The sequence below is a fragment of the Punica granatum genome, chromosome 6 (assembly GCF_007655135.1).
Source record: "Punica granatum isolate Tunisia-2019 chromosome 6, ASM765513v2, whole genome shotgun sequence".
In the NCBI taxonomy this organism is placed as follows: Eukaryota; Viridiplantae; Streptophyta; class Magnoliopsida; order Myrtales; family Lythraceae; genus Punica; species Punica granatum.
In genome coordinates this window covers 839,226-862,482 of record NC_045132.1, presented here as the reverse complement: position 1 = coordinate 862,482, position 23,257 = coordinate 839,226, and the positions used below count along the sequence as shown (strand labels likewise).

Genomic DNA, 23,257 nt, shown 5'->3' with positions numbered 1-23,257 from the left:
TTTTACTTTTGGCAAAAATAGACTAAAAAGCGGTACTTTTTTTAAAATTTTTTCGATAATCCTATCTTTTTACGTAATGTGAAAACTATTAGATTACAATAAACGAATAATGAGCATTGCTTAAATGCTACAATTGTCTGATCATTAAGATTTTTGCCATTTTTTTGTGGAAATAAATTCGCAACGGATATATACCCATAAAAAAAATCGCACAAGATATAAATGTGAAAAAATTAAAACTAAAGAAAATAATAAATTAAGAATTATCCAAAGATTCCAAACATCCAAGCAAAGGAAAAAAAAAAGATAAGAAAAAAAAATATTTTAAATATCTTCATTCCTTCCTTCCCCAATCCTCTTCTCTGAATATAAGTTGCAGAGTGGCGAGTGCAGAGCAGAGCATCCCTACTGATAGGTGGCGGCAGCCATTGAAATTGCTTCACTTCACTTCGCATCACTAAGCTGCAATTTCTCTGATGGCAGTCTCCTCTTCGCTTGTTCCCACTTTATCTTTCGCTGCTAACAGTTCTTCTTCCAAGTCGTCTTCGTCATTGTTACCGTCTTGGAGTTTCTCGAAAGCCCATCAGATGAGCTCAAATGGGCGATTATCAATCCATTGTTCCTCTTCTTCTTCTTCTTCTTCTTCTTCCTCCTGAGTTTGAACCCACTTCCCCGAACCAGCTGAACCCAAGGTTTGTGCTTCCCCCCCTCTTTTTCTGTATGTTCTGTAAATAGAAAATGCAGAATTCTCGAATACAATCTTGAAAAGCTTCTTCGTTGATGGGGCTTAGTTGTTTGTTGGGGAAATTGGGCTTTCACAATAAAAGGGTAACTTCCATATTCGGCCAATTTTTCAAGTGGGCATCAATCTCTGATCTGTTTATCATCGTTGTTGGCAAATTCATGAAGCAAATCGCAACAATCTAGCAGATAGAAAACCAACTGAAATTTGTTTGTCAGACATGGTGGTTATGGAGCAGGGCGACCAACTTTCTTAGGCTTTCATGAACTTGTCACCCTTAAGATTCCAACCCCTCAAACTCTGAAGGCATTAGTTCGCAATGTGGCGTTAGTTGCTGATATATTATGTATTGAATAATATTCTTGGTGATGAGATCTGTAGAGGGTATAATGAGCCTATATTGTTAACTTCTGTCTTGTAAGGAGTATGTGCTTGCACAGTCGCTTCCCTTTTTGTTGTTGAGGTTTCACTTGTTCGGTCAGTCCATACCATACCTTTGCTTACGTGGTTGTTCGACTTTTCTGTTGTATATATTATGCAGGCAAACTCAGGTTTCTTCTCTAAGTTCCTTTGGACTCACGATGCCTGAGAATGGCAAGCGATCATACAGATGGCGCAGGGTGCTGCTTAAGGTGAGCGGAGAAGCTCTTGCGGGAGATCACGCTCAAAATATTGACCCAAAGGTCAGCTCCCAAGCAGCCTTGTGATTGCATACAGCCTCATCTTTTTTCTTGTACTTTTACTTATCACTTGCAAATAGGTTACAATGGCTATTGCCAGGGAGGTTGCCGCTGTCACTCGCCTGGGCATCGAGGTATAATAAAATGACTGCTTTTTAATTTCTTTAGTCATGGTTTAGTTTTCCTTACCAAAGGCTGTAAACTGCAATCTTTCTTGGATTGGAATCTTGTTGCTATTCTTCTGATGTTTTGTTCTAGATAAGCTTATCCGACCATTTTCACTCAAATAATTATAAGAAAAGACTAACAAGACTGAAGCAGTGAGATAGCAAACAATCAAATCCTTCAATATTCTTGTGCCAATTTCATCTGGAATATGAATCCAAGCGTGAATAGTACATGGTACGGATATGACTCTGATTCGTGATGACTAAGGTCCCATTCAAGGTGTTGTTTGAACTGCATTTCTAAAGTTTCGAAGTCTTAGATTGGAGTCATTGGTAAAATCTCTCCCTAAGGTCATCGACACTCCTAAACGTCTTGTTTCAGGTTGCAATTGTGGTTGGTGGGGGAAATATATTCCGTGGTGCCTCCTGGGCTGGAAGCAGTGGCCTTGACCGTTCATCGGCAGACTACATTGGGTACTTTTTTGCCCTTTTTTCTTTTTTGGGTATTTATTTAATAACCTTTCACCTTCTCTTTATTCTGTTCTTTTACCCCCAATTCTATTTATACTACAGTATGCTTGCCACTGTCATGAATGCGATATTTCTTCAAGCAACAATGGAGAGTATCGGTATTCCAACTCGGGTTCAGACAGCATTTAGAATGTCTGAGGTTGCCGAGCCATATATACGGCGGAGGGCAGTGAGGCATTTGGAAAAGGGTAGGGTCGTAATTTTTGCTGCTGGAACTGGTAACCCTTTCTTCACCACAGATACTGCTGCAGCACTTCGATGTGCTGAGAGTAAGTACTATCTCTACATGAGTGGATCATTCCAATTGAGTCCTGATTTGACATGATGTACTGCACTTGGAATATGCATTTAACCACATTTATGCAGCCAGCCCAACCAATTTTATCTGGCGGCACTAAAAAATCTATTGTCCAGCATATATTCCCAATCAATCGACTAGTTTGTGACCAATTTCGCATATATGGAGTGTCTCTTGATTACTGGTCCTCTTACATTAGTTTGAGACCTAATTCGTACTTGTAGAAGTTGCTTGCTGATTTTCTTTTGTGTGGGTTTCTGGTTGATCAGTCAATGCGGAGGTTGTGCTGAAAGCAACAAATGTCGATGGGGTCTTTGATACTGATCCCAGGAGAAACTCAGATGCCCGTCTTCTCGACACATTAACTTATCACGAGGTGACTTCAAAGGACCTCTCGGTTATGGACATGACCGCCATTACTCTTTGCCAAGAAAACAATATACCAGGTTTGCTTCAGATTTCTTAAGCTTTTCTCAACAGTATAGTTTAGTGTTTGAGATCATTGTTACCAATAAGTGAATAGCAAAAAGAGAAATTACTAAGTTGTACACATAACTATATTGCTTGCAGTGGTCGTATTCAATTTGTCTAAGCCGGGAAATATCTCAAGAGCAATAAAGGGGGAGAGGGTCGGGACACTGATCGGATCCACATGGATTCCGCCGGTGGGGACATCATGAATGAGAAAAGAGAGTCACCTGGCACTGGTCGTGTTGGTTTTCTTTTCTTGCAGTTCAAGTTCCCCTTTTTTTCTAGATTTCTTACAACAGGAGACAAAAAGATATAAGATCCTTCCAGGATCATGATATTTAATTCGGCATCGGTAGAAAAATTGAACTACTGTATATAATTCATCAAGTTGTATTGAAAGCGAATTTTTGTGCGACTTAATCTTAGCATCATAGCATCTACTATACGGAAATTGATCGAGTACCTTGGATCTATTAGTTATGATCAAGTGCTTGTATTCAGTATCTATTTAGTCCTCTTTTACTTTTGTACATCCTTGGAAAATGACAAATCAGCTATGGATTTACTGTTCTTCAAACCTCATTGTATTAATTTTTACCTTTTTTATTGGATATATGAGCTATAGATTTATCGAGTCTTGTTACTCTGGGACAGCTTTATATTTCAGTGGATTGACCCGATTCGAACTGGATTAGTTAGTAATTAGGGGCCATTGAGCTAGTATACACAAATTTTTTGGTCTTTTCATGAATATGCAAGGGAAAATTGAAGGGAAAAACCAAAAGAGAAATCAATCAATCAGACCTTATGAAACTACAGAAATATATATCAATGAGCAATTGAATATTTTCATCAATGATACAATTTACACACCTCCCAAAAAATATTACATCAGAAAATGTAAAAAAACAAAGAGTACATATCTCCTACTAGTTATGAATGTCGGTACAAATGACAGTTACAACCTAAATGTCTTGTTCTTCCCTACCTCCTCACGCTCCTGGTTGGTTCCCGGAACCAGCCGTGCCTCCCGACTAGTCTAAAACTGTTAAGAAACCCGAGCCCCGGTGTTATTTCCGGGTCTTCCAGGAGCAGCCATTCGTCCTGGGATCGGACGGTACACTTTGAGACCAAATGCCACCCCAAATCTATCTTCTCTTCCTAAGAAAAATCTCAGAGCCCACAAATGCCGTCTTCAAGTGCAGGAGGACTTTCCCTTCTTTGCTCCCAAACTCGGGCTTTGAAGTCAGTCGAAAAAGTAAAACCAACCATTCTACTTTGGCGGCACGCCCTGCTCTACAGTTTTTTTTATTTCACGATTTCGCCCCGAAAAAGTAGAATCTTCTCTAATTCGCCCAATTCTTTGAAGTATTTCTCAATCTCGTCCCTCGGAACTGAAACTAAAACTCCAACAGATTGAAGAGATCTACTGAAGATGGAGAGGGGGAGAAGATTATGGGAGCTGATAAGAAAGCAGAAGAAGGGCTGCTATGCCAAAACGGGCTCAAATCTTGCAAAAACGACATGTTCTGCTGCGGCTGCGCCGGCGAGAACAACATGGGGGGCACCGGCGGAAGCGTCCCCGGCGCCGGCGACAAGATCCCCGGAATCTGACCCAACTCCACCCCTTCCAAGATATCCATGATATCCATGACATCCTCATCAGATAAGTTGAGCCCCCCGCCACCTCGATCCCTCTCCGTCGGGCTGGCCCTCTCGATAGAAGCCAGCCTCGCTGCGGGCGAGACGGCTCCGGAGCTGGCTCCGGGACCGGGGGAGGGCCCGGTGAGGCGCTGGACTGTGGACATGAACTTGCTTTCCTCCACGTGGATGACCTTCGGAGAGACTGAGTAGATGATCACCGGCTGCATGAGCTCCGGCGGCGGGAGGGCCGCCGCCTTATGGAGCTGCTGCGGTGGCCTCGGGAGCGGCTTCTTGATCTTGTGGGACGGTTTGCTGACCTGGAGTGGGGACGGGCGGGGGCCCTGGAGCGGGAGCTCCCTCCTCGGCGACCGTGACGGCCGAGGAGGCGGCTGCGGCGGTCTCCACCCGTCACCGCCGGCGCCGGAGAATTCCCGTGGCTGCTCCATGGTATTGGCGGGATTGATCGATCAGTGGATAAAAAAGGAAGAGATCAAGAATGGCGGAAGAAAGGGGAGACTCGGTTTTGTAGAAAGATTTTTGGTCAACCGGTCAACGAATGCTGTGAAGTCGGATAGATAGACCAAAAGGAAAGAAATTATTAGGAAATTTCAAAATAAAAGAAGCATTGCATTTAAGACTTGAGAAAGGTCAAACTGAATCTAATAGAGATTCAATTCATGTCCTTGGTTGATCCAAATCGTATAGAGAAGTTTTCTTTTGGCTGGAAATTGGAAATTGAAAACCATAAAAGTAGTAATTTCGATAAAAGAATTTTACGGTAATGCTAATCATATCATACCGTGTCCGACGACTTGAATGAGGATGAATGCGTGCGCGGTAGATATCCGAGGTGACTATAACAGTTTAATATGACAAAATTATATTTTCGTTTTGGCCATCACTGACGACTTGTGCCGAGAAACAAACAATGGGCAAAACAAGCATTGATGTATATGTTTTCATGAAATAAAAATTCGTTAAGGGGGTTTTGACTTACATGTGTAATTTTCTTGTTCTTTTTTGAAATAATGATGATTTTAACATGGTTAATAAGAGAAAATATTATGCGAGTCCAATACATATATTGTGATGTACAAGTCCCCATTTAATGTCCGCCATGTTATCATGGGAACCTCACAACATTTTTTTTTTATATATATATTTTTCTCAACATTTAATTGGAACTAATATATATCACTGTGGTATATCATTTTCACTTAATATTTTCTCTAATAAATGAATAAAATTGCAAGAACATGAATATGGGCGGATCCTTCCAGTCGGCTGCAAAATATAGACGTGACAAAAACCAGATTAGTTACATGTCACGCAACACGATTCTAAAAGAGTAGCCAATCATCGAAGTCCTAAGTTCAATTCCTTGCATATCTTCATGGACCCCGTGCAACAAAATGGGAGGGACATGTCAATTTATACAGTTCTCAGTTTTTTTAAAAAATAAAAATCTATATAAAATAACAAAAGTCGAGTCGCCTCATCAAATGATGTCACATAAGACTGAAGGGGACTATCGTTACTTGACCTTTCGCATGACTGCATATAATAATTTGACGAGTGTTATTATGTTGTTATGCCACATCGCTTTTAGAAACCGAAATAACATGCATTCGTGGAAGATGGAAAGCCAATGCCATAATGAATTTATTGAAAAAAATCAGCGGATGACAAAATATAATGAATTTGTGGAATCCGTGTCTATAACATTTCCTGATGGAATCGACAAATATTCCGTGCACTTTCTTCATTTTACATGTCGAAATTCCTCCGTAGTACTTGCACTGAATGGGGGGTCCGCTTGGAGGGTTGCTCCTTTCTATCACGAGTACCAAATTAACCTTACAGTTAATCTTTTACGTTCATCTTTTATGTTGCTGCTTAACGGAGCCATTGCAAAATAGTTTTCATTTGGACTGCTCTCTCAAGAGTGAAGACTACATTTACTGATATTGGCAATTTCTCTCCTCTCTCAATTAAGGTGATTGGCTTACGGTTTGGCATTACTTAAGAAACAATATTTGTCTTACTTGTTGATGATTCATGTCACGCTCTTAATCTTAATATTCAGAGGTAATTTCGTGACATGTGATTTTTGTTTTGCTTCTAGGTAGAGGGTATATTGAGCTAAATGTGTTGAAGATATAAGACTGCTCATATTCTGCGTTGGATTCTTCTCGGTAGCTGGAGTCACTTGATTGATGGCACAATAATTTCAACTTGTGAGCGAGAGCAATTTTTCACGATTATATGGGAAGAATTCTGACCTCCATCATTTGTGGACATACTAGTTCCTTCGATTATAGAGGTACAAGTGACGTTCATTCATTGAATCGACTATTCTGTACGATTGTGTGATAAAAAAGGAAACTTCTATTATTTTTACGAAGAGTTGGTCAAAGTGATTTGCCAACAATTCATGATCATGTTTGTTAAAGAATAATGCAGCCGGTGCAATTTAATATTGAACGTGCTCGAAGAAAAGAACTCTTAAATTTGAAGAGGAAAAAAATTATGTTCAAATCGGAGGTATGACTTATTCACTATGGATTTGTTTAACTTAAATTGATATAGCATATTGATTTATGATGCAATAAAGGGGGAAAAAAGGTGATTATGTATTTTACTAAAGAATATGAGTAATCCTCTTGGAAGTTCTAACTTAAAATTTTTATTTTTAAGATGAAAAATGAAATTCCGCATTCTTGAACTTTAACAATGGTCTCTCATTTTACGATATTAACGGATTCTATTTTATATTTGTGCATTTAACAAATATTAAAACAAGAAAATCTTTCGGTCCAATAATTCTAGCTCCGCATATGCACATGCCCATTATCTAATTATTACTAAATCTCCACATTAGAGCAAAACGAGAGGGGTTTTGAGCGGCATGTGAGCACAAGGCTCACACCACTGAGTTTTTTTTTTGGTAGCAACAGCCACTGAGATTTACATGTGTAACTATCAGCATTATTGCTTTCCAATCATCTGCATATATTTTGATCAACAATAAAAGAAACTGCGTAATTAGTGGGAAGTGCTGCAAACACCAGTTTTCTTTACAGTAGTATTATAGTGGGTGTCTGTCTCCAGCCAAATATGATCCCTTCCTTCTGTTGGCATTGAAGATGACAAAGGAACATATTTATTTTCTTATTATTTTTTTTATGAAGCAAACCAAAAGATTATATTTGTGAACAAGGTATTTTCGATTTATTTGCTGAAACTAATTTTTACTCGTGCATTTGCTCAAGTCTGACCGGAAAAAGCCTATTTCCTTTTAGCTGAAATATATATCAGATCCGTGCTACGTAGTATGCACGGAATTTATGAAATATAATAGTAATACTACTGCATAGATATATGTATATATATATATATATAAATAGAAAAGAACAATTACTTAAAAGTTCAATCCATCCTCCAATTTCTTGTAAGAATGTTTTATTTCTCAAATTGGGTGGAAAAATGAATGAGACGCGGTTGTGTTAGGGGCAAAAGAGAAGGGGGGAGAGTAAGAGTGTGGAAAAAGAATATAACATTAGGTGATTGGATTAACAGTTATTTGTTGGATTTAAATTATAACCTTTATTGTTGTGATTTTTATTTATTAAACTTAGTTTAATTGAAGGTATTTTTGGAACAACAAAAATTAAACAAATTGTAATATATAGATGAACAAACATACGTGTGTATGTATATATATGGAAAACATGTCTTTCTTTCTGGTGATAAACTATGTTAATGCTCTAACTTCGACATTACAAACGGAAAGATTGATCAAGCCCTTCCACAGAGAATATTTAAAATCGATAACACTAAATTATGTATGTGACAGGAAGTCACGATTATGAATAGCTTTCTCGGTTGCCGATGATGCATTATTTGATCGATATAATTGCCCATGGTGGCAGTGGAATGGACCATCTCTCAAGACAATCATAGAATAACGAATGGCTCGTGTTAGATTACGATTTTTCACAGGCATGTCTTAGTTCATGCAATAATTTCTCTCATGGATAACACGTCAATACAGCACCATACAGAACCATAGGAATCCATGTCGGCCTTTACTTATCACAACATTTCCACATCACTGCTGCGATGCGAGGATGTCCACAATGCCGAGCGCGACATCGCAGACGCGCTTAAGCCCGTCCTCCCTTGCGCGAGCTCAGGTGGGTAGGCTGGCCTAGTGGCCCGCTTGAATGCGTTGTGGCACACGTTCGGGTAGTCCCGGGCAGCCAAGATATGCATGTAGGCAGTATCGTACGACTCTGCACCAAGGTCCAGGGCAGAGTCCTGTAGGGAGCTGCCGGCAAGGGAGTACTTGTCCGCACAGTCCCTTAAAAGCTTGACCATTGCAGGGTCACCCGTGGAGGTTGAAACTGCCGAAGAGGACAGGAATGAGGATGTGGCGGTGGCGTTTGCGACCGCCACCCTAACCATGATGAGGGCAAGGCCTTTCGTGTCAGCAGTGGGGCTACTCGGGTCTGCCCGGAGGGAGGAGATGCAGAGGTCGTAGTATTTGGTGGTCTTGCAGATCTGCTGGACCAGAGTGGGGACCGGGTTTGGTGTGGTGATAGGAGAAGCTGGAGTGGAAGTAGGAGAACCTCTTGCTGAGACTAGAGGGATTGTAATGGAGAGAAGAAGAAGAAGAGGAAGAACTAAGGAGTCTCTTCTGCAAGCCATTTCAAGATTCTGATGGAAAGTGAGAGAGGTCTAAAGGCAGTGAAAGTATTTCAGGGCAGGGCCTTTAAATATTGGGAGGTGGGGCAGAAAAAACTGTAAGTCGGAAACCGAATTGGAAAGAATTAAACCGGTTCTTTTAGGTTCGATCTTTCGTATATGACATGTTTCCCGAAAGAGTTGGAATAGAACAACCAAACTTGAATGCCCCGTCTGGTACATTTTCTAGCTAAAGCAATCTCATAGGTCCATATAGTTACAACAGAATCAGGCACCATCTAAAAATGATTCTTGATTATGGTTTCAGAGACTGTAAAAGAAAGGAAGTGGTATTATGCCTGAACCCCTCCCTTTTGGTATATTTCGTACGGGGAACTAGGTGACTATGAACCGTATCTTTGATGTAGATCAATGTCTCGTCAGCAGTACGAAAAAATTTTATTTGAGAGCTCTTAATGTAAATAGATTCAAGTGGCTTACACGCGAACAGGCAGAGTTTGTTGTGAGCTATCTGGTCTAACCATTTAGCCGGTCGCCTAAATCGAAATCGGCTTAAGTAGGCTTGATTTTTTACGCGATTTGAGGTTCAAGTAATGGAAAATAAGAGACTATGAACCCTTCCCTATAATTTATTACGGGCTTTTGACTTGGGTTGACAAATGTACAAAAACATGAGTTGTTCTCTTGTTGGATGTCCTGATCTATTCAATAAAAGAAGCTAAGGGCATTTCTTGGCATGTAGCCCAAGCTGTTCATTAGGCCTTGTTTAGCGAGAAAATAGTCAATGATTATTATTCGTTGATTTTGAAGGAGTAAGAACCAATCCAAATGCTTATAAGTGGGAATATTGGGCTCATTGTGGAGCCATTTTCTCACTTTTAGGCATTTTAATTGAGTATTACACATCTTAGCGGATGAATAATACTCACTTAATATTTACTCGATGTTGGGCTGTTTGGCCAGCTTCCAAATGAAGTTCACGGGTCACATCTTCCAAATACTGACCCTCCTTCCTCTGCAAAATTTCAATTCTCTCTCATGTTTTTATATGGAGATTCCATGGCATTTCGTTCGCATACATCTGTGCCAAATCAGGGCACGTTCGGCATGATAGAACTTTGCTTGTCATACCCTACTAGACTTCTCATTTTAAGACTTTGAGTAGAGTGGGTAATTCAAATGCGAGTACCCGAATCTACTCGAAAACCCGAGAACAGTGCAGTGTGGAAAGCGCTTGTTGGAAAGTCGAATGGTAGTCTAGAGAAGTCACTAACAGGCCGGGAATAGAAGACAGGAGACAATTTGCTGCTAATAAGAGAGTGGCTGAAAACGAATGAACGTTAGAGCTGCCGGGGAAAAGAAGGCTTCGACTGGCTCTGTTCGTGATACAACCAGAACCACTCACTACTTGACAGCTTCGATATCACAGATGTGATTGGATAGTTCCTGCGAAGATAGGAACTTGATTAGATCTCACTTCTACTAGGCCTTATCTGCATCAGTATATACCATTGTTAGCAGGCCGAACTCAGCCCCTGAATATCGTCATTCTTCCTTCGTGTTTGTTTTTCATCATTCTTGAACGGATCGAACCACTTATAAACGAAAATATGTCCGATGAGAAGTTAATTTTTTACAGAACATGTTATTTAAGCCGTAAGCAGAAGTTTTCGCGCACATAACACTGTTTTCTCTCCTATCTCTTCGTATATCTTACGATTCTTACCATACAAATAATTCAGCGGAGACTCTCTCCTTTGAGCATGTTGTTGGAGAAAAAGTGGTGATGTGAGAGGACACAATGTCCCACATCGGTTGAAAAGAAAAAAAAATGGGGAAGTTTATAAAAGACAAAGGCCCAGTAACCCATTGGCTTAAGCTTTTGGGTTGTATATGGTCTCGAGTCCGAAATATGCCCATTTTTATTTAAAAATTTATCCAACTGGTATCAGAGCCCATAGTTATAATCCTGGGCGTGTAAGGCCGCCTTAGTGCGGTGTAGTGCGTGTATGCACGGGTCTGTATGACCCGTAAGCTCGAGTGTAAACGTAGCATGCGCCTCGAGCAGGCACCCGTTGTGTCCGATGTCGGGACTTCGAAGTGAGGGCGGGTGTGATTAAGTAGTGTGTATACACGAGTGGTCCCGTCGATTGGTTTAGGTCACGTGGCTCGTGTAAGACGACACGATACCACGTGAGGGCGAGATGTTGGAGAAAAAGTGGTGATGTGAGAGGACACAATGTCCCACATCAGTTGAAAAGAAAAAAATGAGGAAGTTTATAAAAGATAAAATTTAAAAATTTATCCAACACATGTACTGAAACACCTTCTTGATGTTCAAAAGAGGAACTTCATCTGTTTTCCAGCTCCAGCTCTTATAGGAAAGATCGAGTTAGATTCAGAGTACTCAATCGTTCCAAGTGTTCAATTATAACTGCATTTTTTGTCAGTTTATGAAATTCAGTGTACTCGCCGAGAGAAGCTATATTCAGTATGCTGAACACAGTTTTTCCTTGCGATTCACATACATATGTAACATCCTAAAAACTGCTTGTCTTGCGAGGAGTATCCATTAAGATATCTTTTTACAAACATGAGTTTTTGATAATGTCTCCAAGTTGCGATAACAATCTTTTGCTCATACTTGAATCAGCGAATCTTAGCTATGAATCTGCGTCACACACTAGGCCCACTAGACAACCTAAGTTTCTACAACATTAACTCGAAACATCCGCATTCCTTTCGTATTCAGAAATTAGTAAGAGCCGATCAACTGTACGGTGCATTCGAATGATACATTATAGCCCGTTTCCTGCAGGCATGTCATCACGTGCATTGCCTTTAAAAATCCCAGAGCTCCAGCTATTGTAGTCCTGTCAGCAGCTTAATGGGGATCTGACAGCTCCTGATCCGAAAATGGCCGCAGAATAATGCAGTTGTTTGCAATTGAAACTGCCCACATTGATTTTGCAAGTTGAATAATGCAATTATCACTCGTCTTTCATGGGAGCTAATGCAATTATCACTTTGTCTTTCGTGGGAGCTTTCTTCAAGTGATTAAAATCTCGAAGAATTATCAGCTTGCAGAACTTTCATTACTTTTTGCTCATAGTTGAAGCGATGGCATATAGTTCATGGTTGAGTTCATGTTACGAGAATTTCGATCTTTCAATACCAAATACAAGAAAGAAACAGAAAATTAAGAGGATACAGAGGACACCAAAGCGGTGAAAGAAAAACTCTAGTTTTCATTGTATGCAAACAACTCAAAGAGGAACCATTTCATCCATGGAAACAAGAATTTCAGTCACACAGACGGCATAGACATAACAGCATGGAAAGAGCCGAAGCCCACTAGACAGCCTAAGTTTATACAGAAACAACTCGATATAACACAATTCTTCTCTTTATATCGAATAGAACTTAGCAGAAGCCTGAACAACTCTATCCATCCATCCGAATTATACATCGGAGCCCATCCCGTGCTAGCATGTAGTCGAATGCCTTGTTGATCTCCGAGAATGTAACCTCATGAGTGATGAACTTCTCCAGCTCCAGCTCCTGTCCATATTAAACATACTCTTAGTATGCTGATGCACCATAAATATCAATCTCAAGCTCCCTGCTGTTCCAGAACCAAACTAGAATTTCGCCGGACATTTTTAGCTCTGGAGTGATGAAGTTGAGCCTCGACTTACCTTATTCATATACTTTTCCACAACAGAAGGAAGGTCGGACCTCGGCTTGTAATTCCCGAAGAAGGTGCCCTTCAGTGTCCTTCCGTTCAAGATGTTTATCGGGTGAGTCTTGAATACGACATCTTTGTTCGGAACGCCGACGAGAACAGCAACACCCCATCCCTGCAATATAAATACATTCAGAAAGCCCTGAGTTCTCGTGAAGAATAAATTGGAACTATCGAACTAATTTTTATTTTTATATACTCGATTAGCGACTAGAAGTTACAGAGGTTTCAGGAAAGTACGTCGTGAACACATTCGAATGCCGAAATCATGGCACTGATATTTCCCGTGCACTCCACACTCCGATCAACGCCTCCATCAGTCATTTCGGCAATCACCTATACTAGAAAAGCCTGGGTGAATACAAAGGAAACCAAACTACATTTCCGAGTAATAATCTAGAAAGTAGAAATCAACCTCCTGAACAGGCTTGTCATAGTCCTTCGGGTTCACGAACTCGGTAACTCCAAACTTCTTGGCTGTTCACATTAATCGAAACCTCAGAGAAAACAATTAAAAGCATAGCATGCTGAGCGCAATTTTTGGACAATCTGATTCTGATATACCTTCTTCGAATCTCTTCGGGTTCAAATCGACTCCAATAATCCTCGATGCACCAGCAATTCTAGCCCCCTCAGCAGCCTTATCAAACAAGAATATTCATCATTAAATTTACATTTTTTTTTTTGGGATCATATCCAGTGATGCTCTTATTGATAACTCAAATATAAGCTTCAAAAAGCCTCAGTACATCAGGATTCACAGATCCAAAGAAAAACATTCATGACTAAAAAGGCACACGGGCCTGCCTCATCGCAACACACTTAACAGTTAATACTCAGCAACATTCACACCCCAAGCTGCCAAATATCCTCTTTGATAGTCCTTTGAGACTTTCCTCTGCAGATTTGGAACTCCCAGCAGCCTGCTCCTGATAGTGTTCCCTATCGAGCCCCAAACCCTATCAGCAGATGGAGACTCTTGACAGTACAATACAACATTTCTCTTCTTCCATACAAAGTACAAATACGCATGCCATAGCAACTTCAGCATCACAATATGAATTGCCTTCCATTTCAACGTCTCAGCAGTCCATGTAAACTGAGTAAACCAAGTCCCCACTGCCCTGAATATTCCACATTTCTGCAAAATCTTTTCCCACAGCGGCCTGCTGAAGGAGCAGGAGAAGAAGAGATGCTCCCTGCTCTCCTCTTCCTCGCAGCATAACTTGCAGGTTGCATCTACTCCTATACTCCATTTACTGACTCTGTCCAAAGTGGCCAACTGTTGAAGTTGTCTCAGAGCTACTGCACCATTCTACTCATGTCAGTTATCTTTTTTAGTACGTGTGTCAGCAGTTATTTGGTTTCTTAGTTTGCTGTTTTTAAGGGATTCTAAGCATGTGTGTAGTTGTTCTGTTCTGCACGTTTGTAGCAGTTACAGTTTCCTTTCTTTAAGCTTTTTATCTGGTCTCTTTTGTTGTGTACTTCAGAAGCTCTCATATGAATGAAAAGTAGAAGTTTTCTCTCCCTTATCTGCACTGTCTCTTCTCGTTGTGACCTTAGCTGATTTCTGTGAGGATTACAAAGAGAGTTTGGTTGCTTTTAGCAATACAGAACTGACACCAACTTATTGTTTATGGCTAGCCAACTAGTGAATCAATGTCTAGGCACACTTGGGGTGAACCAAACAAGCTTGTAATCAAAATTCACATTTAATATAAGCAAAACGTGAATATATATTTTAAGAGTGATGCTATAAACTCCGAATTCGGAGCCTCCCACGGGGGCAGACTTGTAATTAAAACAATAAGAGGGGCACTTTTCCAAGGTCTCTTATTCGCAGGATTCGGACCAAGCAATTTTCGGAGGAAAAAAACATTTTTTTTATATTTTAATGCCTCACCGCAAGCCCAACAGCTCCCAACCCGAAAACAGCCACAGATGAGCCCTTCTTTGGTTTAGCAACATTCAACGTGGCACCAAGACCTGCGACACGAAATCCTCATTGTTGTCGTTGTTAATTAAACATGTTGGTATTTCCTGGAATGCGAAATTCTCTGGAACCCATGCAGACTTAGGGAAAGTGCCTCACTCACCGGTTGAGATACCGCAACTGAGAACACATATTTTGTCCAGCGGAGCTTCCGGATTGATCTTCACAACGCAGCCCACATGAACCACCGTGTACTCACTGAAGGTGGATGTTCCAACGAAATGGTAAATGGGCTTCCCGTTGATCGAGAACCTCGTCTTTCCATCATTCAGCATGACTCCACGGTCTGTGTTGATCCTCAGGAGATCACACATGTTGCTCTCCTGAGACTTGCAATGCCGACATTCCTTGCACTCTCCAGTGAACACCGGGAGGACATGGTCCCCGGGTTTTAGGTCCGCGACGCCTTCTCCAACACTCTCAACAATCCTGATATGATCATCAAGCCACAAGAGCAAACAAGTAAGTACATTATGAACGTAGCTGCATTTTCATTAAACCGGGCTTGATATACTTGAACAAAATATGGTCTCCAAACGCAGGTTCAGATCTCAAATGCCAGTGAACTCGTACATGTAGTCGTGCTCGATATGCATTTTATGTGTACCTTCCAAGACAAGTTCAAGCTTGAGAAAAGTATTCGGCATGGCTTTCTATTTTCTTGGTAGTAATGTAACGAGATAATGGATCTTTCTTAGGTACATACCCGGCGGCTTCATGACCGAAAATCCGAGGAAACAGCGGTGTCTGCCCCTGCAAACCGACGAATAACAATTTGATTCAGCAAACATTGAAAGATCACATTGCACTAGAAACAATTTACGTTTTAGGGTCGACTAATTGCAACAGATACTTATCATAGCAATGGTCCAGCGATGATTTACCTTGGCTTCCCAAAAGTTGACATCGGTGCGGCAGAGGGAACCGAAGAGGACCTTGATACGGACCTCCATTGCCTGCGGGGGCGCCACCTCCACTTCTTCTATCACCAGCGGCTTTCCCGCCTCCCATGCCACAGCAGCTGCAAAACCAGACATCCATTTTGATAAAAGTGGGATCGAAAAGTACACCAAGCACAGGTTTGCAGGGCCTTCTATTTTCCATGGAATCAAATCAAATGTAGAAGAGATCAACAGCTCTAAATGACCCTACCCTCTGAATGTTTAGGCTTTAAAATGCTTTATAAAGCAAAAATGAAATAAAAACTAAGATCCATATCGGTCGCTGGTCTTTTAATGCCATGATCCCCAAGACAAGGTCGCAAGATCAATCCAAAACTGCCCATTTACTATCTTTTAATCAACAAGCAGAAAGATATGAAAATAACCACTCTGGTTATATGATTAGCGCGGACAAGATCATCAATGATCATCGACTGAACTTCCAGTATTAACACATCCAAGGCAGTAATCGAGACACGGGGGAAGAAGCACGAAACTAACAAAAGAAACAAATCAAATGCAACAAATTTAACTGACAGCAAGTGGAAGTAGGTTGATTTTTACCTCTGCAGCGAATAACCTGACCAGCAGCAGTACTTGCCATTCTCTGTTCTGTTTCTTCTCTCTGTTCTGGTTTGTTTCCTATGTCCAAAAAGGTTGATATTTGTTTGTGTGATGAGTATGATTGGGGTTCTGCTCAGTTGGGTATTCATAGTGCAAAAGACAGAATTAGCGTTCAAGTTGTGAGATGCTTCTGATCGGAAAAGGAAGATAAATTTGTATGCTTCCACAGTTTCGAGCATCATGATGCATAAAAAAGTTATTGTTATCTAATTCATCCTCTCGTTCTCTACCTTTTGTGGGCTCAAGAATTTTGCTGACACGTTCTCTCTCTTCATTTCCTCCTCCTTTCCCGTTGGATGCATGAAGTAACGTTAAGTTTGGTTGGCTGGAATAAGATTAGTACATAATATAATTAGCAATGAATATAGCTAAGGGTGAGTAGAACTGAAATTTCTGATAAAATTTTATTTATATTAGATGGAATAGAAAAGGTGAGAAACAAAATTGTTGTATTTGGTCGAGCCAAGGCTCGGGGCTAGTAGCTCGTGGCCCTCGAGCACTGGGCTTGACCTGACTAAAGCTTGAGACCACCAAGAATAGGAGTGTAAATGAAAAACATAAAACCCAAACCAAGAAACTCCATTTTTTGGGACCCTAAATATAATTCGGGTGGTTTTCAAGACTTTTAAGAAATCCACCCCCTACAAGTCGGACCTTGAACCAAAAAGCCCGATGTGGCCTGTCCCACTCGAAATAATAATAATAATTATTATTATTATATGTAAATAATTTTTTATACATTTTCATTATTTGTTAAATATATATATATATATATATATATTATATATCTATACTAATATATAAAAGGAGACATGAGACTTTTGGACTCACTTTTATTTTCCCAAAATTCCCATAACATTTACATTTTGATTTATAAGAGCCGTTAGATGAGAATTATAAAAGTAAAATTATAAATAATATTCAAAAAAATTCAGCAAATAAAGTAAAATTATAAATAATAACCGCTCATTTCTCACCCATTCTCCCCTAATTTCTCCCTCCTTCCCTAGTATCTCTCTTCCTTTCTCTTTGGCGAGAGCCCTAATAACACAAACTATTTTCTTTTCTAGACTCTCATTCAATTTTATGATTTCTTTATTTTCCTTAATTACTTATTAATTAATATTTTAATAAAAAATTTAGTTCTTAATAAATAAATCTATTCACATCTTTTTCAATGTGAACCATAATATCTGAAAGCTTAATTGGGTCCCAACTAATCCAATCGAAGCGGATTGGCCCCACTAAAGGATTAAAATATCTCTCCGCGTGAATTTTCTTCATTCACAAAACTCAAATTTGAGACCTAGAGTAATTCCTTGTGTAGCGAGAGTGATTCTATAGTATATATTATATTAGTTTTTACCTATTGTTTTGTAATATTTGAAAACTAATACTCTAATTTCACCTCGATTCTCAAACTCTCATCTCCTAACTCAATAACTCCTCCTCCATCCCGGCCTCCAAATTAAAACTCTACTTATAAGATATAGTTGTTGAACTTGGAAATCATTTCTTTTTTTATTATTATTATTTTTAATGTTGTGGAACTTGAATATAGTAATCTTTTAATATTTTTGGACTTGTATGATGTTTAATTGAAATTGTTAACACACCAAATATTTGTAATACATGGTCTAGTTATGGTAATTTTTACTTGTTATTTTTTTATATGAGAATTTGTCATTTTAAATTCGATGATCGAAAAAACTACCTGAAGAATCGTAACAGTTACGAGCGGGCGGTTTTTCTTTACCCTAAATTGTTCTCGGGTGGATTTTTTTTTATGCTAGAAAAAATCACCCAAAAAAAAAATAATTGGGCAACGAAATTTTGAAACAAAATATTGACTAACCCACCCATTTTCGCCCCTTGCCGAGATGGGTCCGTCAGCACTGGCAGATCCCAGCCCAGGGTCTCGAATCAAACCTTGGTGGTCGAGCCCAAGGCTCGGGAAGGCCCCGAGCTAGAGAGAGAAAATTGCCGGCGAACCCATCTTGGGGGTGACCAGCCCTTGTTGGCTGATCAGTGGTTGGGCTCGAAGGCCCTGGAGCCTCTCCGAGACCCATGAGGTTCTCTTCGAGATTGGTCGAAGTAGGATCTCGCCAAGTTTTACCTGCGGCGGGTATGACGGATGGCGGAGACGGCAGCACTGGGTGGTGGAGACGGAGTTGGGAAATTCCAAAGCCGGATGAGGGTATTTCTATGATTTAGCTTGCTCTTTCCCGGTCCAGGGCGACCCGGAATCACCATGGAGGAAGAGGACGGGGGGATGCTCCATGGAAATTCCCCGCGCATGGAGGACGACAGAAGCCTCATCATCATAATGGTATTAATTTCTACCCCTCCCTTCTTTAATTAATTATCGGCACACAATGACAAGACTCCCTCCCTCTCCTCCAACTCCAACTCCAACTCCAACTCCAAGCAGGGCAAGTGAGCAAGTTGGGCCCTCAATGATTCTTCCTTCCACAACAAGTTGCGCCATTGGCATTTGTTGAAGCCAGCAATCACCGGATGTTGACATGAAGGGATCATAGGACTGCATCTGTTCTCCTCCGATTTCCCCAAGCTTCTGGTTGGTCGGTCAGTTTTCATCATTCCGCCACTTGGCCAATTGGGCCGACACCTTTTCCAGGATAGAGAACTTGAAAAGGCCTCACTTAGTTTGAGAAAATTTTGGAAATTTTCATAAAAAATGGAAAGCCTGTAAAAACAAAATGTGTTTATTTGTTTAAAATGAAGAACTATTTCTCAGGAAAAAGAGATTTTTTTTTTTAATTTCTCAAACTCAAAGCAACTCAGACAAGTCTTTTTAACAGTTTTCCAATTTTCTAATATTTAATTGGAGGTTCATTCATCAATTGCTTTTTGCCTATTTAATTATATCAATTCTTCTCCCTTTAATTGAAAAGTCTCCATTATTTATTAAATATAATAGAATATAAGTTGAAAATCTTCAATTTTGAGTTTGTAAACATAATTTTTCAATTTTTTTAGAGAAATAAATTTTAAAAAGGAGAAGAAAAATAAATAAGACTTTTCTAAAAGTAAGCAAACCCCAATGCTTTTACTTTTTAATTTTTTTTTCCAGTTATAAAGGAAGCTCATAACATCATACAAGAATAGACATAGTAAAATTAAATAAATGGACACTAGAGTCCCACTATGGTTTCGATGGTGACTTGTGTCATTACTCCAAATCTCTTTCCGTAGTTGAACTTCTAGCTTGTTAGCAACCCTTAGGACAAACTAAAAAAATACTATATTTGACAACAATAGGGGCCCTAAACAGGCTTTTATTTTGAGCAGTTCGGGGCTTTATCACGAGGAGCATTTAAGTATCGATGTCTACGACAAAATATATTCACAATCTTACTTTTACTTGGGTTTACATCAAGGGAAATCATCACCGCACCAAGCCCAATTCCTCGAAGTCAAATCCAGAGAACTTCAAGATCAACATAAAAGTGAATAATACCAAAAGTTTACGCTACACTTCTGTAGCATCTCAAAGAAACAGGAAGTACAAAATAATAAAAAGAGAACCTCGAAACAGAAAAATTCACGGACATCCTTCATCGGAGCGCCTCTTCTTCTTCTTGATGTCGCTCACAATAAGGGCGCTCTATAGACTCCGTCCGTCTTGGACAGAAAATCCTGCTCGATCTTTTACAGAGAGTCTATCTGCAGTTTAAAATTGGCTCTTTCAATCAACCGCAAATGCATTCAGGATATGGGTTTTCGTAGAATGACTCTTCAGTCCTGAAGCATGCTCTGCCTTTAATCCCAGGTGTCGCGTGTCCTTCTTTTCCTTGGAGCCAGCCCCCTTGCCTGTAATCGGGAAAGTACTGAAAGAAAAGAACTATTATCCTTCACGAAAGCTATTTCAGCATACAATTTGCTGCTAAATAACAATGTATGGCGGAAGGGAAGGCTTCGCCTGGTTCTGTTTGTGTTACGACTAATAGCTACTCAACAACTATTGTATGGCGGATGTGATTGGATGGTTCGTGCAAAGATAGATATACAACTTGACCGAGGAGAAGGGCCATGCTACGCACGATCATCAATATCCGCTGATATAAATATGAATGATATCTTTTAGTTATTATTAAGTAATGGCATGTCATCAAAATTTATATAGAGATTCATATAATTGATAAATATTCATTGAAATAGTTATTACATATTATATTTGAAAAGGAAGAAATACTTATTTACCTCATTTGATGTTGACATACTGTAGTATTTTTTGAGCTGCATGACTTTCTTTCTATATATGATCGTTAGTTTATCCCAAACTCGTCGAGATTTTATACGATAAGATTTTGAGAAAAATGAATGTATATATTAATATTATTTACTTCACAATTAAATAAACACATATATTATTATATTATTTTATATTTATTATTTAGTTTCTTGTTAAATAATGTATATATTTTTTATATAAATTTAAGGGGAAATTATTAATTTCATATTGTAAAATGAAAAATTATAATTTGTATAATAAAACGAAATAGCAATGAAAATATTTATTTCTTCCTTTCTTTATTCATCGAAAGTCGAATAAAAATATATTATAAGTACTATAAATTTATTAAAATATATTAAAAATAAAAGAAAATGAATTGTAGTATAATGCGAATGCACTTATTTATTTCGTTTGTTTATTAATTGAAAGTCGAATAGAATATCTATTAAATTTATTAAATATTAAATATATTAATAAATAAATGAAAACGAATAACAGTCGCGTGAATATGAAATTCAAATCGTACCCTCCTTAATATCGAATGAAATAGCTTAATTAATGAAATTGGTAATCTTTCTCTTTGAATAATGTTAGAGTTAATACGTGCTTGGTAAGCAGCAAAAAAGTAACACATTCGTGAAAAATAATTTGAAATTTATATGTTACTTAACTTTTCAACTAAGTAAATGTGACAAAATCAATTAAAGTTTATTATTTTATCTAGTAAAATATATAATAATAAAAAATTATGGGTAGTATAGAGTCCATAGTACCCATACTACCCTAAACCCTAAAATACTATGTCATAATAGATTCGAACACTTGCTCGGAGGGGTAGAATGGGATCCATGGTATGTGAGAAAATTACTCGCTTGATCGATTATGCTACCAATCAATTTTACGATGAAATCCATGGAGATTAATTTGTTGTAAAAATCATAGATAAATAAACATCCATATTAATATTGTTTACTTCAACATTAAGTAAACGTATATATTAATATGTTATTTTGTAATATTATTATTTACTTCATTTTTAAGCAACGTATTTATTATTGTATCATTTTATAATATTATTTTTTACTTCATCATTAAGAAATTTATTACTAGAACGAAATATCAATGTGAACACACTTATTTTTTTCGTTTGTTTATTCATGGAAAGGTGAAAATAATATATTATAGGTAAAATCAATGTATTAACTTTCGAGTATATATATAGATTAGAATTTCACTTTTACCCAGTCCTTATTTGTAGCAAAGTGAATACCTAAACATCGCGACGGGAAGACAAATCTTTAAGTGCATCTCATTCCGCCTGAGCTCATTTGAGCACGTCGAAACGTAATATGCTTTGATATCGTATTGAATTTTCATTGGGCTTATACGACCTCAGTCGTATTTCCATATTAAATTTCTATTGAACTTATACGGGTTTATGTCTATTTTCACTAAAAAGTTCGAGCTATTAAGTAGTAGTACCAATTCTCATATAAATCATGGTTTTCTCCTTGATTTTTCAATACGGAATATATTATGGTTTTCTCACTGATTTTTCAATGTGAGATAATAATTCTCAACAAAATTGTTACAATTTACAGGCGCAATACATTGAGGATGCATTTCGTTCGCATGAATACCAATTTCATTACGGATATATTACACAGGTAATTCCGATTACTTCCTTTGTTTGTATCCATAATAGGAATTCAGATTCAAGATGGGAGCTTCTATCTGTAATAGACAAGTAATTGTCATTATAGAATCTAAATTACTAGTATACCCTCACCTATTCATCATATTTTCAAAAATTTGCCCCATACCACCACCTCCATTGTCAACCTCCGCCACCCGATTTCTACCTGTGAGGAAGCTCGCCGGAGCTTCCTCTTTCCATTTTTTAATTTAACTTTTAAAAAATTATTATTTAATATTTATATTTTGGTGGAATTACTATTTATTTTTTAATAAATGAATTTCTATTTTTTGTTTTTCCATCAATTTTTAATATTTATTGGACTTTTTATTCCTTATATAAGAGGGGTATTTTTATATTTTTGTCCTAAACCTTTATATTAATTTTCTCAAATCATTTTTAGGAATTGTAATTCATATATCCAGTATTACATCCGACCAAACAAACAAGATTATATGTAATTATAATTCCATTACATATTAATTCATATTACGTGACTAATTCCATTAAGGTGAATCAAACGTAGCATTAGTAAGAAATGCATTAAAAGACAAAAACCCAACTCGAAATGGAAATGAATGAGAACCCGACATGATTTGAGAAGCTGTTACGTTATTGCCAAAAAAACAAAAAACAAAAAAACAAAGAGAGAAGCTCGTACATCGCTTTACATTAAAACTAAACATTGAGCAATTTATGACCCGTTGATGCCACGGTTAATTTACAGATAAAGAAAGGGTCAAGCAAAATTGATGGATCT

The 23,257-nt window shown here is 38.5% G+C and overlaps 4 protein-coding genes and 1 long non-coding RNA gene across 6 annotated transcripts; 2 read left to right on the top strand and 3 right to left on the bottom strand.

Moving 5' to 3' along the window:
• The first annotated feature begins 358 nt into the window (after positions 1–358).
• On the top strand, positions 359–3,452 carry LOC116211569 (uridylate kinase). Of its 2 annotated transcripts, XM_031546016.1 has the most exons (7): positions 360–692; positions 1,284–1,425; positions 1,503–1,556; positions 1,972–2,063; positions 2,163–2,389; positions 2,688–2,864; positions 2,989–3,452. In XM_031546016.1, the coding sequence occupies exons 1-7, from the start codon at positions 598–600 to the stop codon at positions 3,096–3,098; spliced, it is 897 nt and encodes a 298-aa protein (XP_031401876.1). In that variant the 5' UTR covers positions 360–597; the 3' UTR covers positions 3,099–3,452. The 2 variants fall into 2 exon arrangements, with proteins under 2 accessions (XP_031401877.1, XP_031401876.1); XM_031546017.1 differs by lacking the exon at positions 1,503–1,556 and having other exon boundaries at positions 359–692.
• Positions 3,453–3,694: 242 nt separating this feature from the next.
• On the bottom strand, positions 3,695–5,103 carry LOC116211570 (protein MKS1-like). The gene has a single exon (XM_031546018.1). The coding sequence runs from the start codon at positions 4,977–4,979 to the stop codon at positions 4,290–4,292; it is 690 nt and encodes a 229-aa protein (XP_031401878.1). The 5' UTR covers positions 4,980–5,103; the 3' UTR covers positions 3,695–4,289.
• Positions 5,104–8,498: 3,395 nt separating this feature from the next.
• LOC116210418 (cell wall / vacuolar inhibitor of fructosidase 2-like) lies at positions 8,499–9,339 on the bottom strand. Its single transcript, XM_031544284.1, is given in 2 exon segments — positions 8,499–8,718; positions 8,721–9,339. Coding segments are annotated over 2 exon segments (597 nt in total). The 5' UTR covers positions 9,244–9,339; the 3' UTR covers positions 8,499–8,644.
• A 3,129-nt stretch (positions 9,340–12,468) lies between these two features.
• On the bottom strand, positions 12,469–18,967 carry LOC116212352 (alcohol dehydrogenase 1-like). The gene is made up of 12 exons (XM_031546910.1): positions 18,660–18,967; positions 16,774–16,868; positions 16,484–16,612; positions 15,863–15,999; positions 15,685–15,731; positions 15,082–15,407; positions 14,889–14,971; positions 13,550–13,625; positions 13,401–13,462; positions 13,226–13,321; positions 12,939–13,100; positions 12,469–12,801 (listed from the first exon to the last, which is right to left on the bottom strand). The coding sequence occupies exons 1-12, from the start codon at positions 18,866–18,868 to the stop codon at positions 12,685–12,687; spliced, it is 1,539 nt and encodes a 512-aa protein (XP_031402770.1). The 5' UTR covers positions 18,869–18,967; the 3' UTR covers positions 12,469–12,684.
• LOC116212355 lies at positions 18,733–20,771 on the top strand. The gene is made up of 2 exons (XR_004157820.1): positions 18,733–18,872; positions 18,975–20,771. It is a non-coding gene; the product is annotated as an uncharacterized LOC116212355 (long non-coding RNA).
• The last annotated feature ends 2,486 nt before the right edge of the window (positions 20,772–23,257 follow it).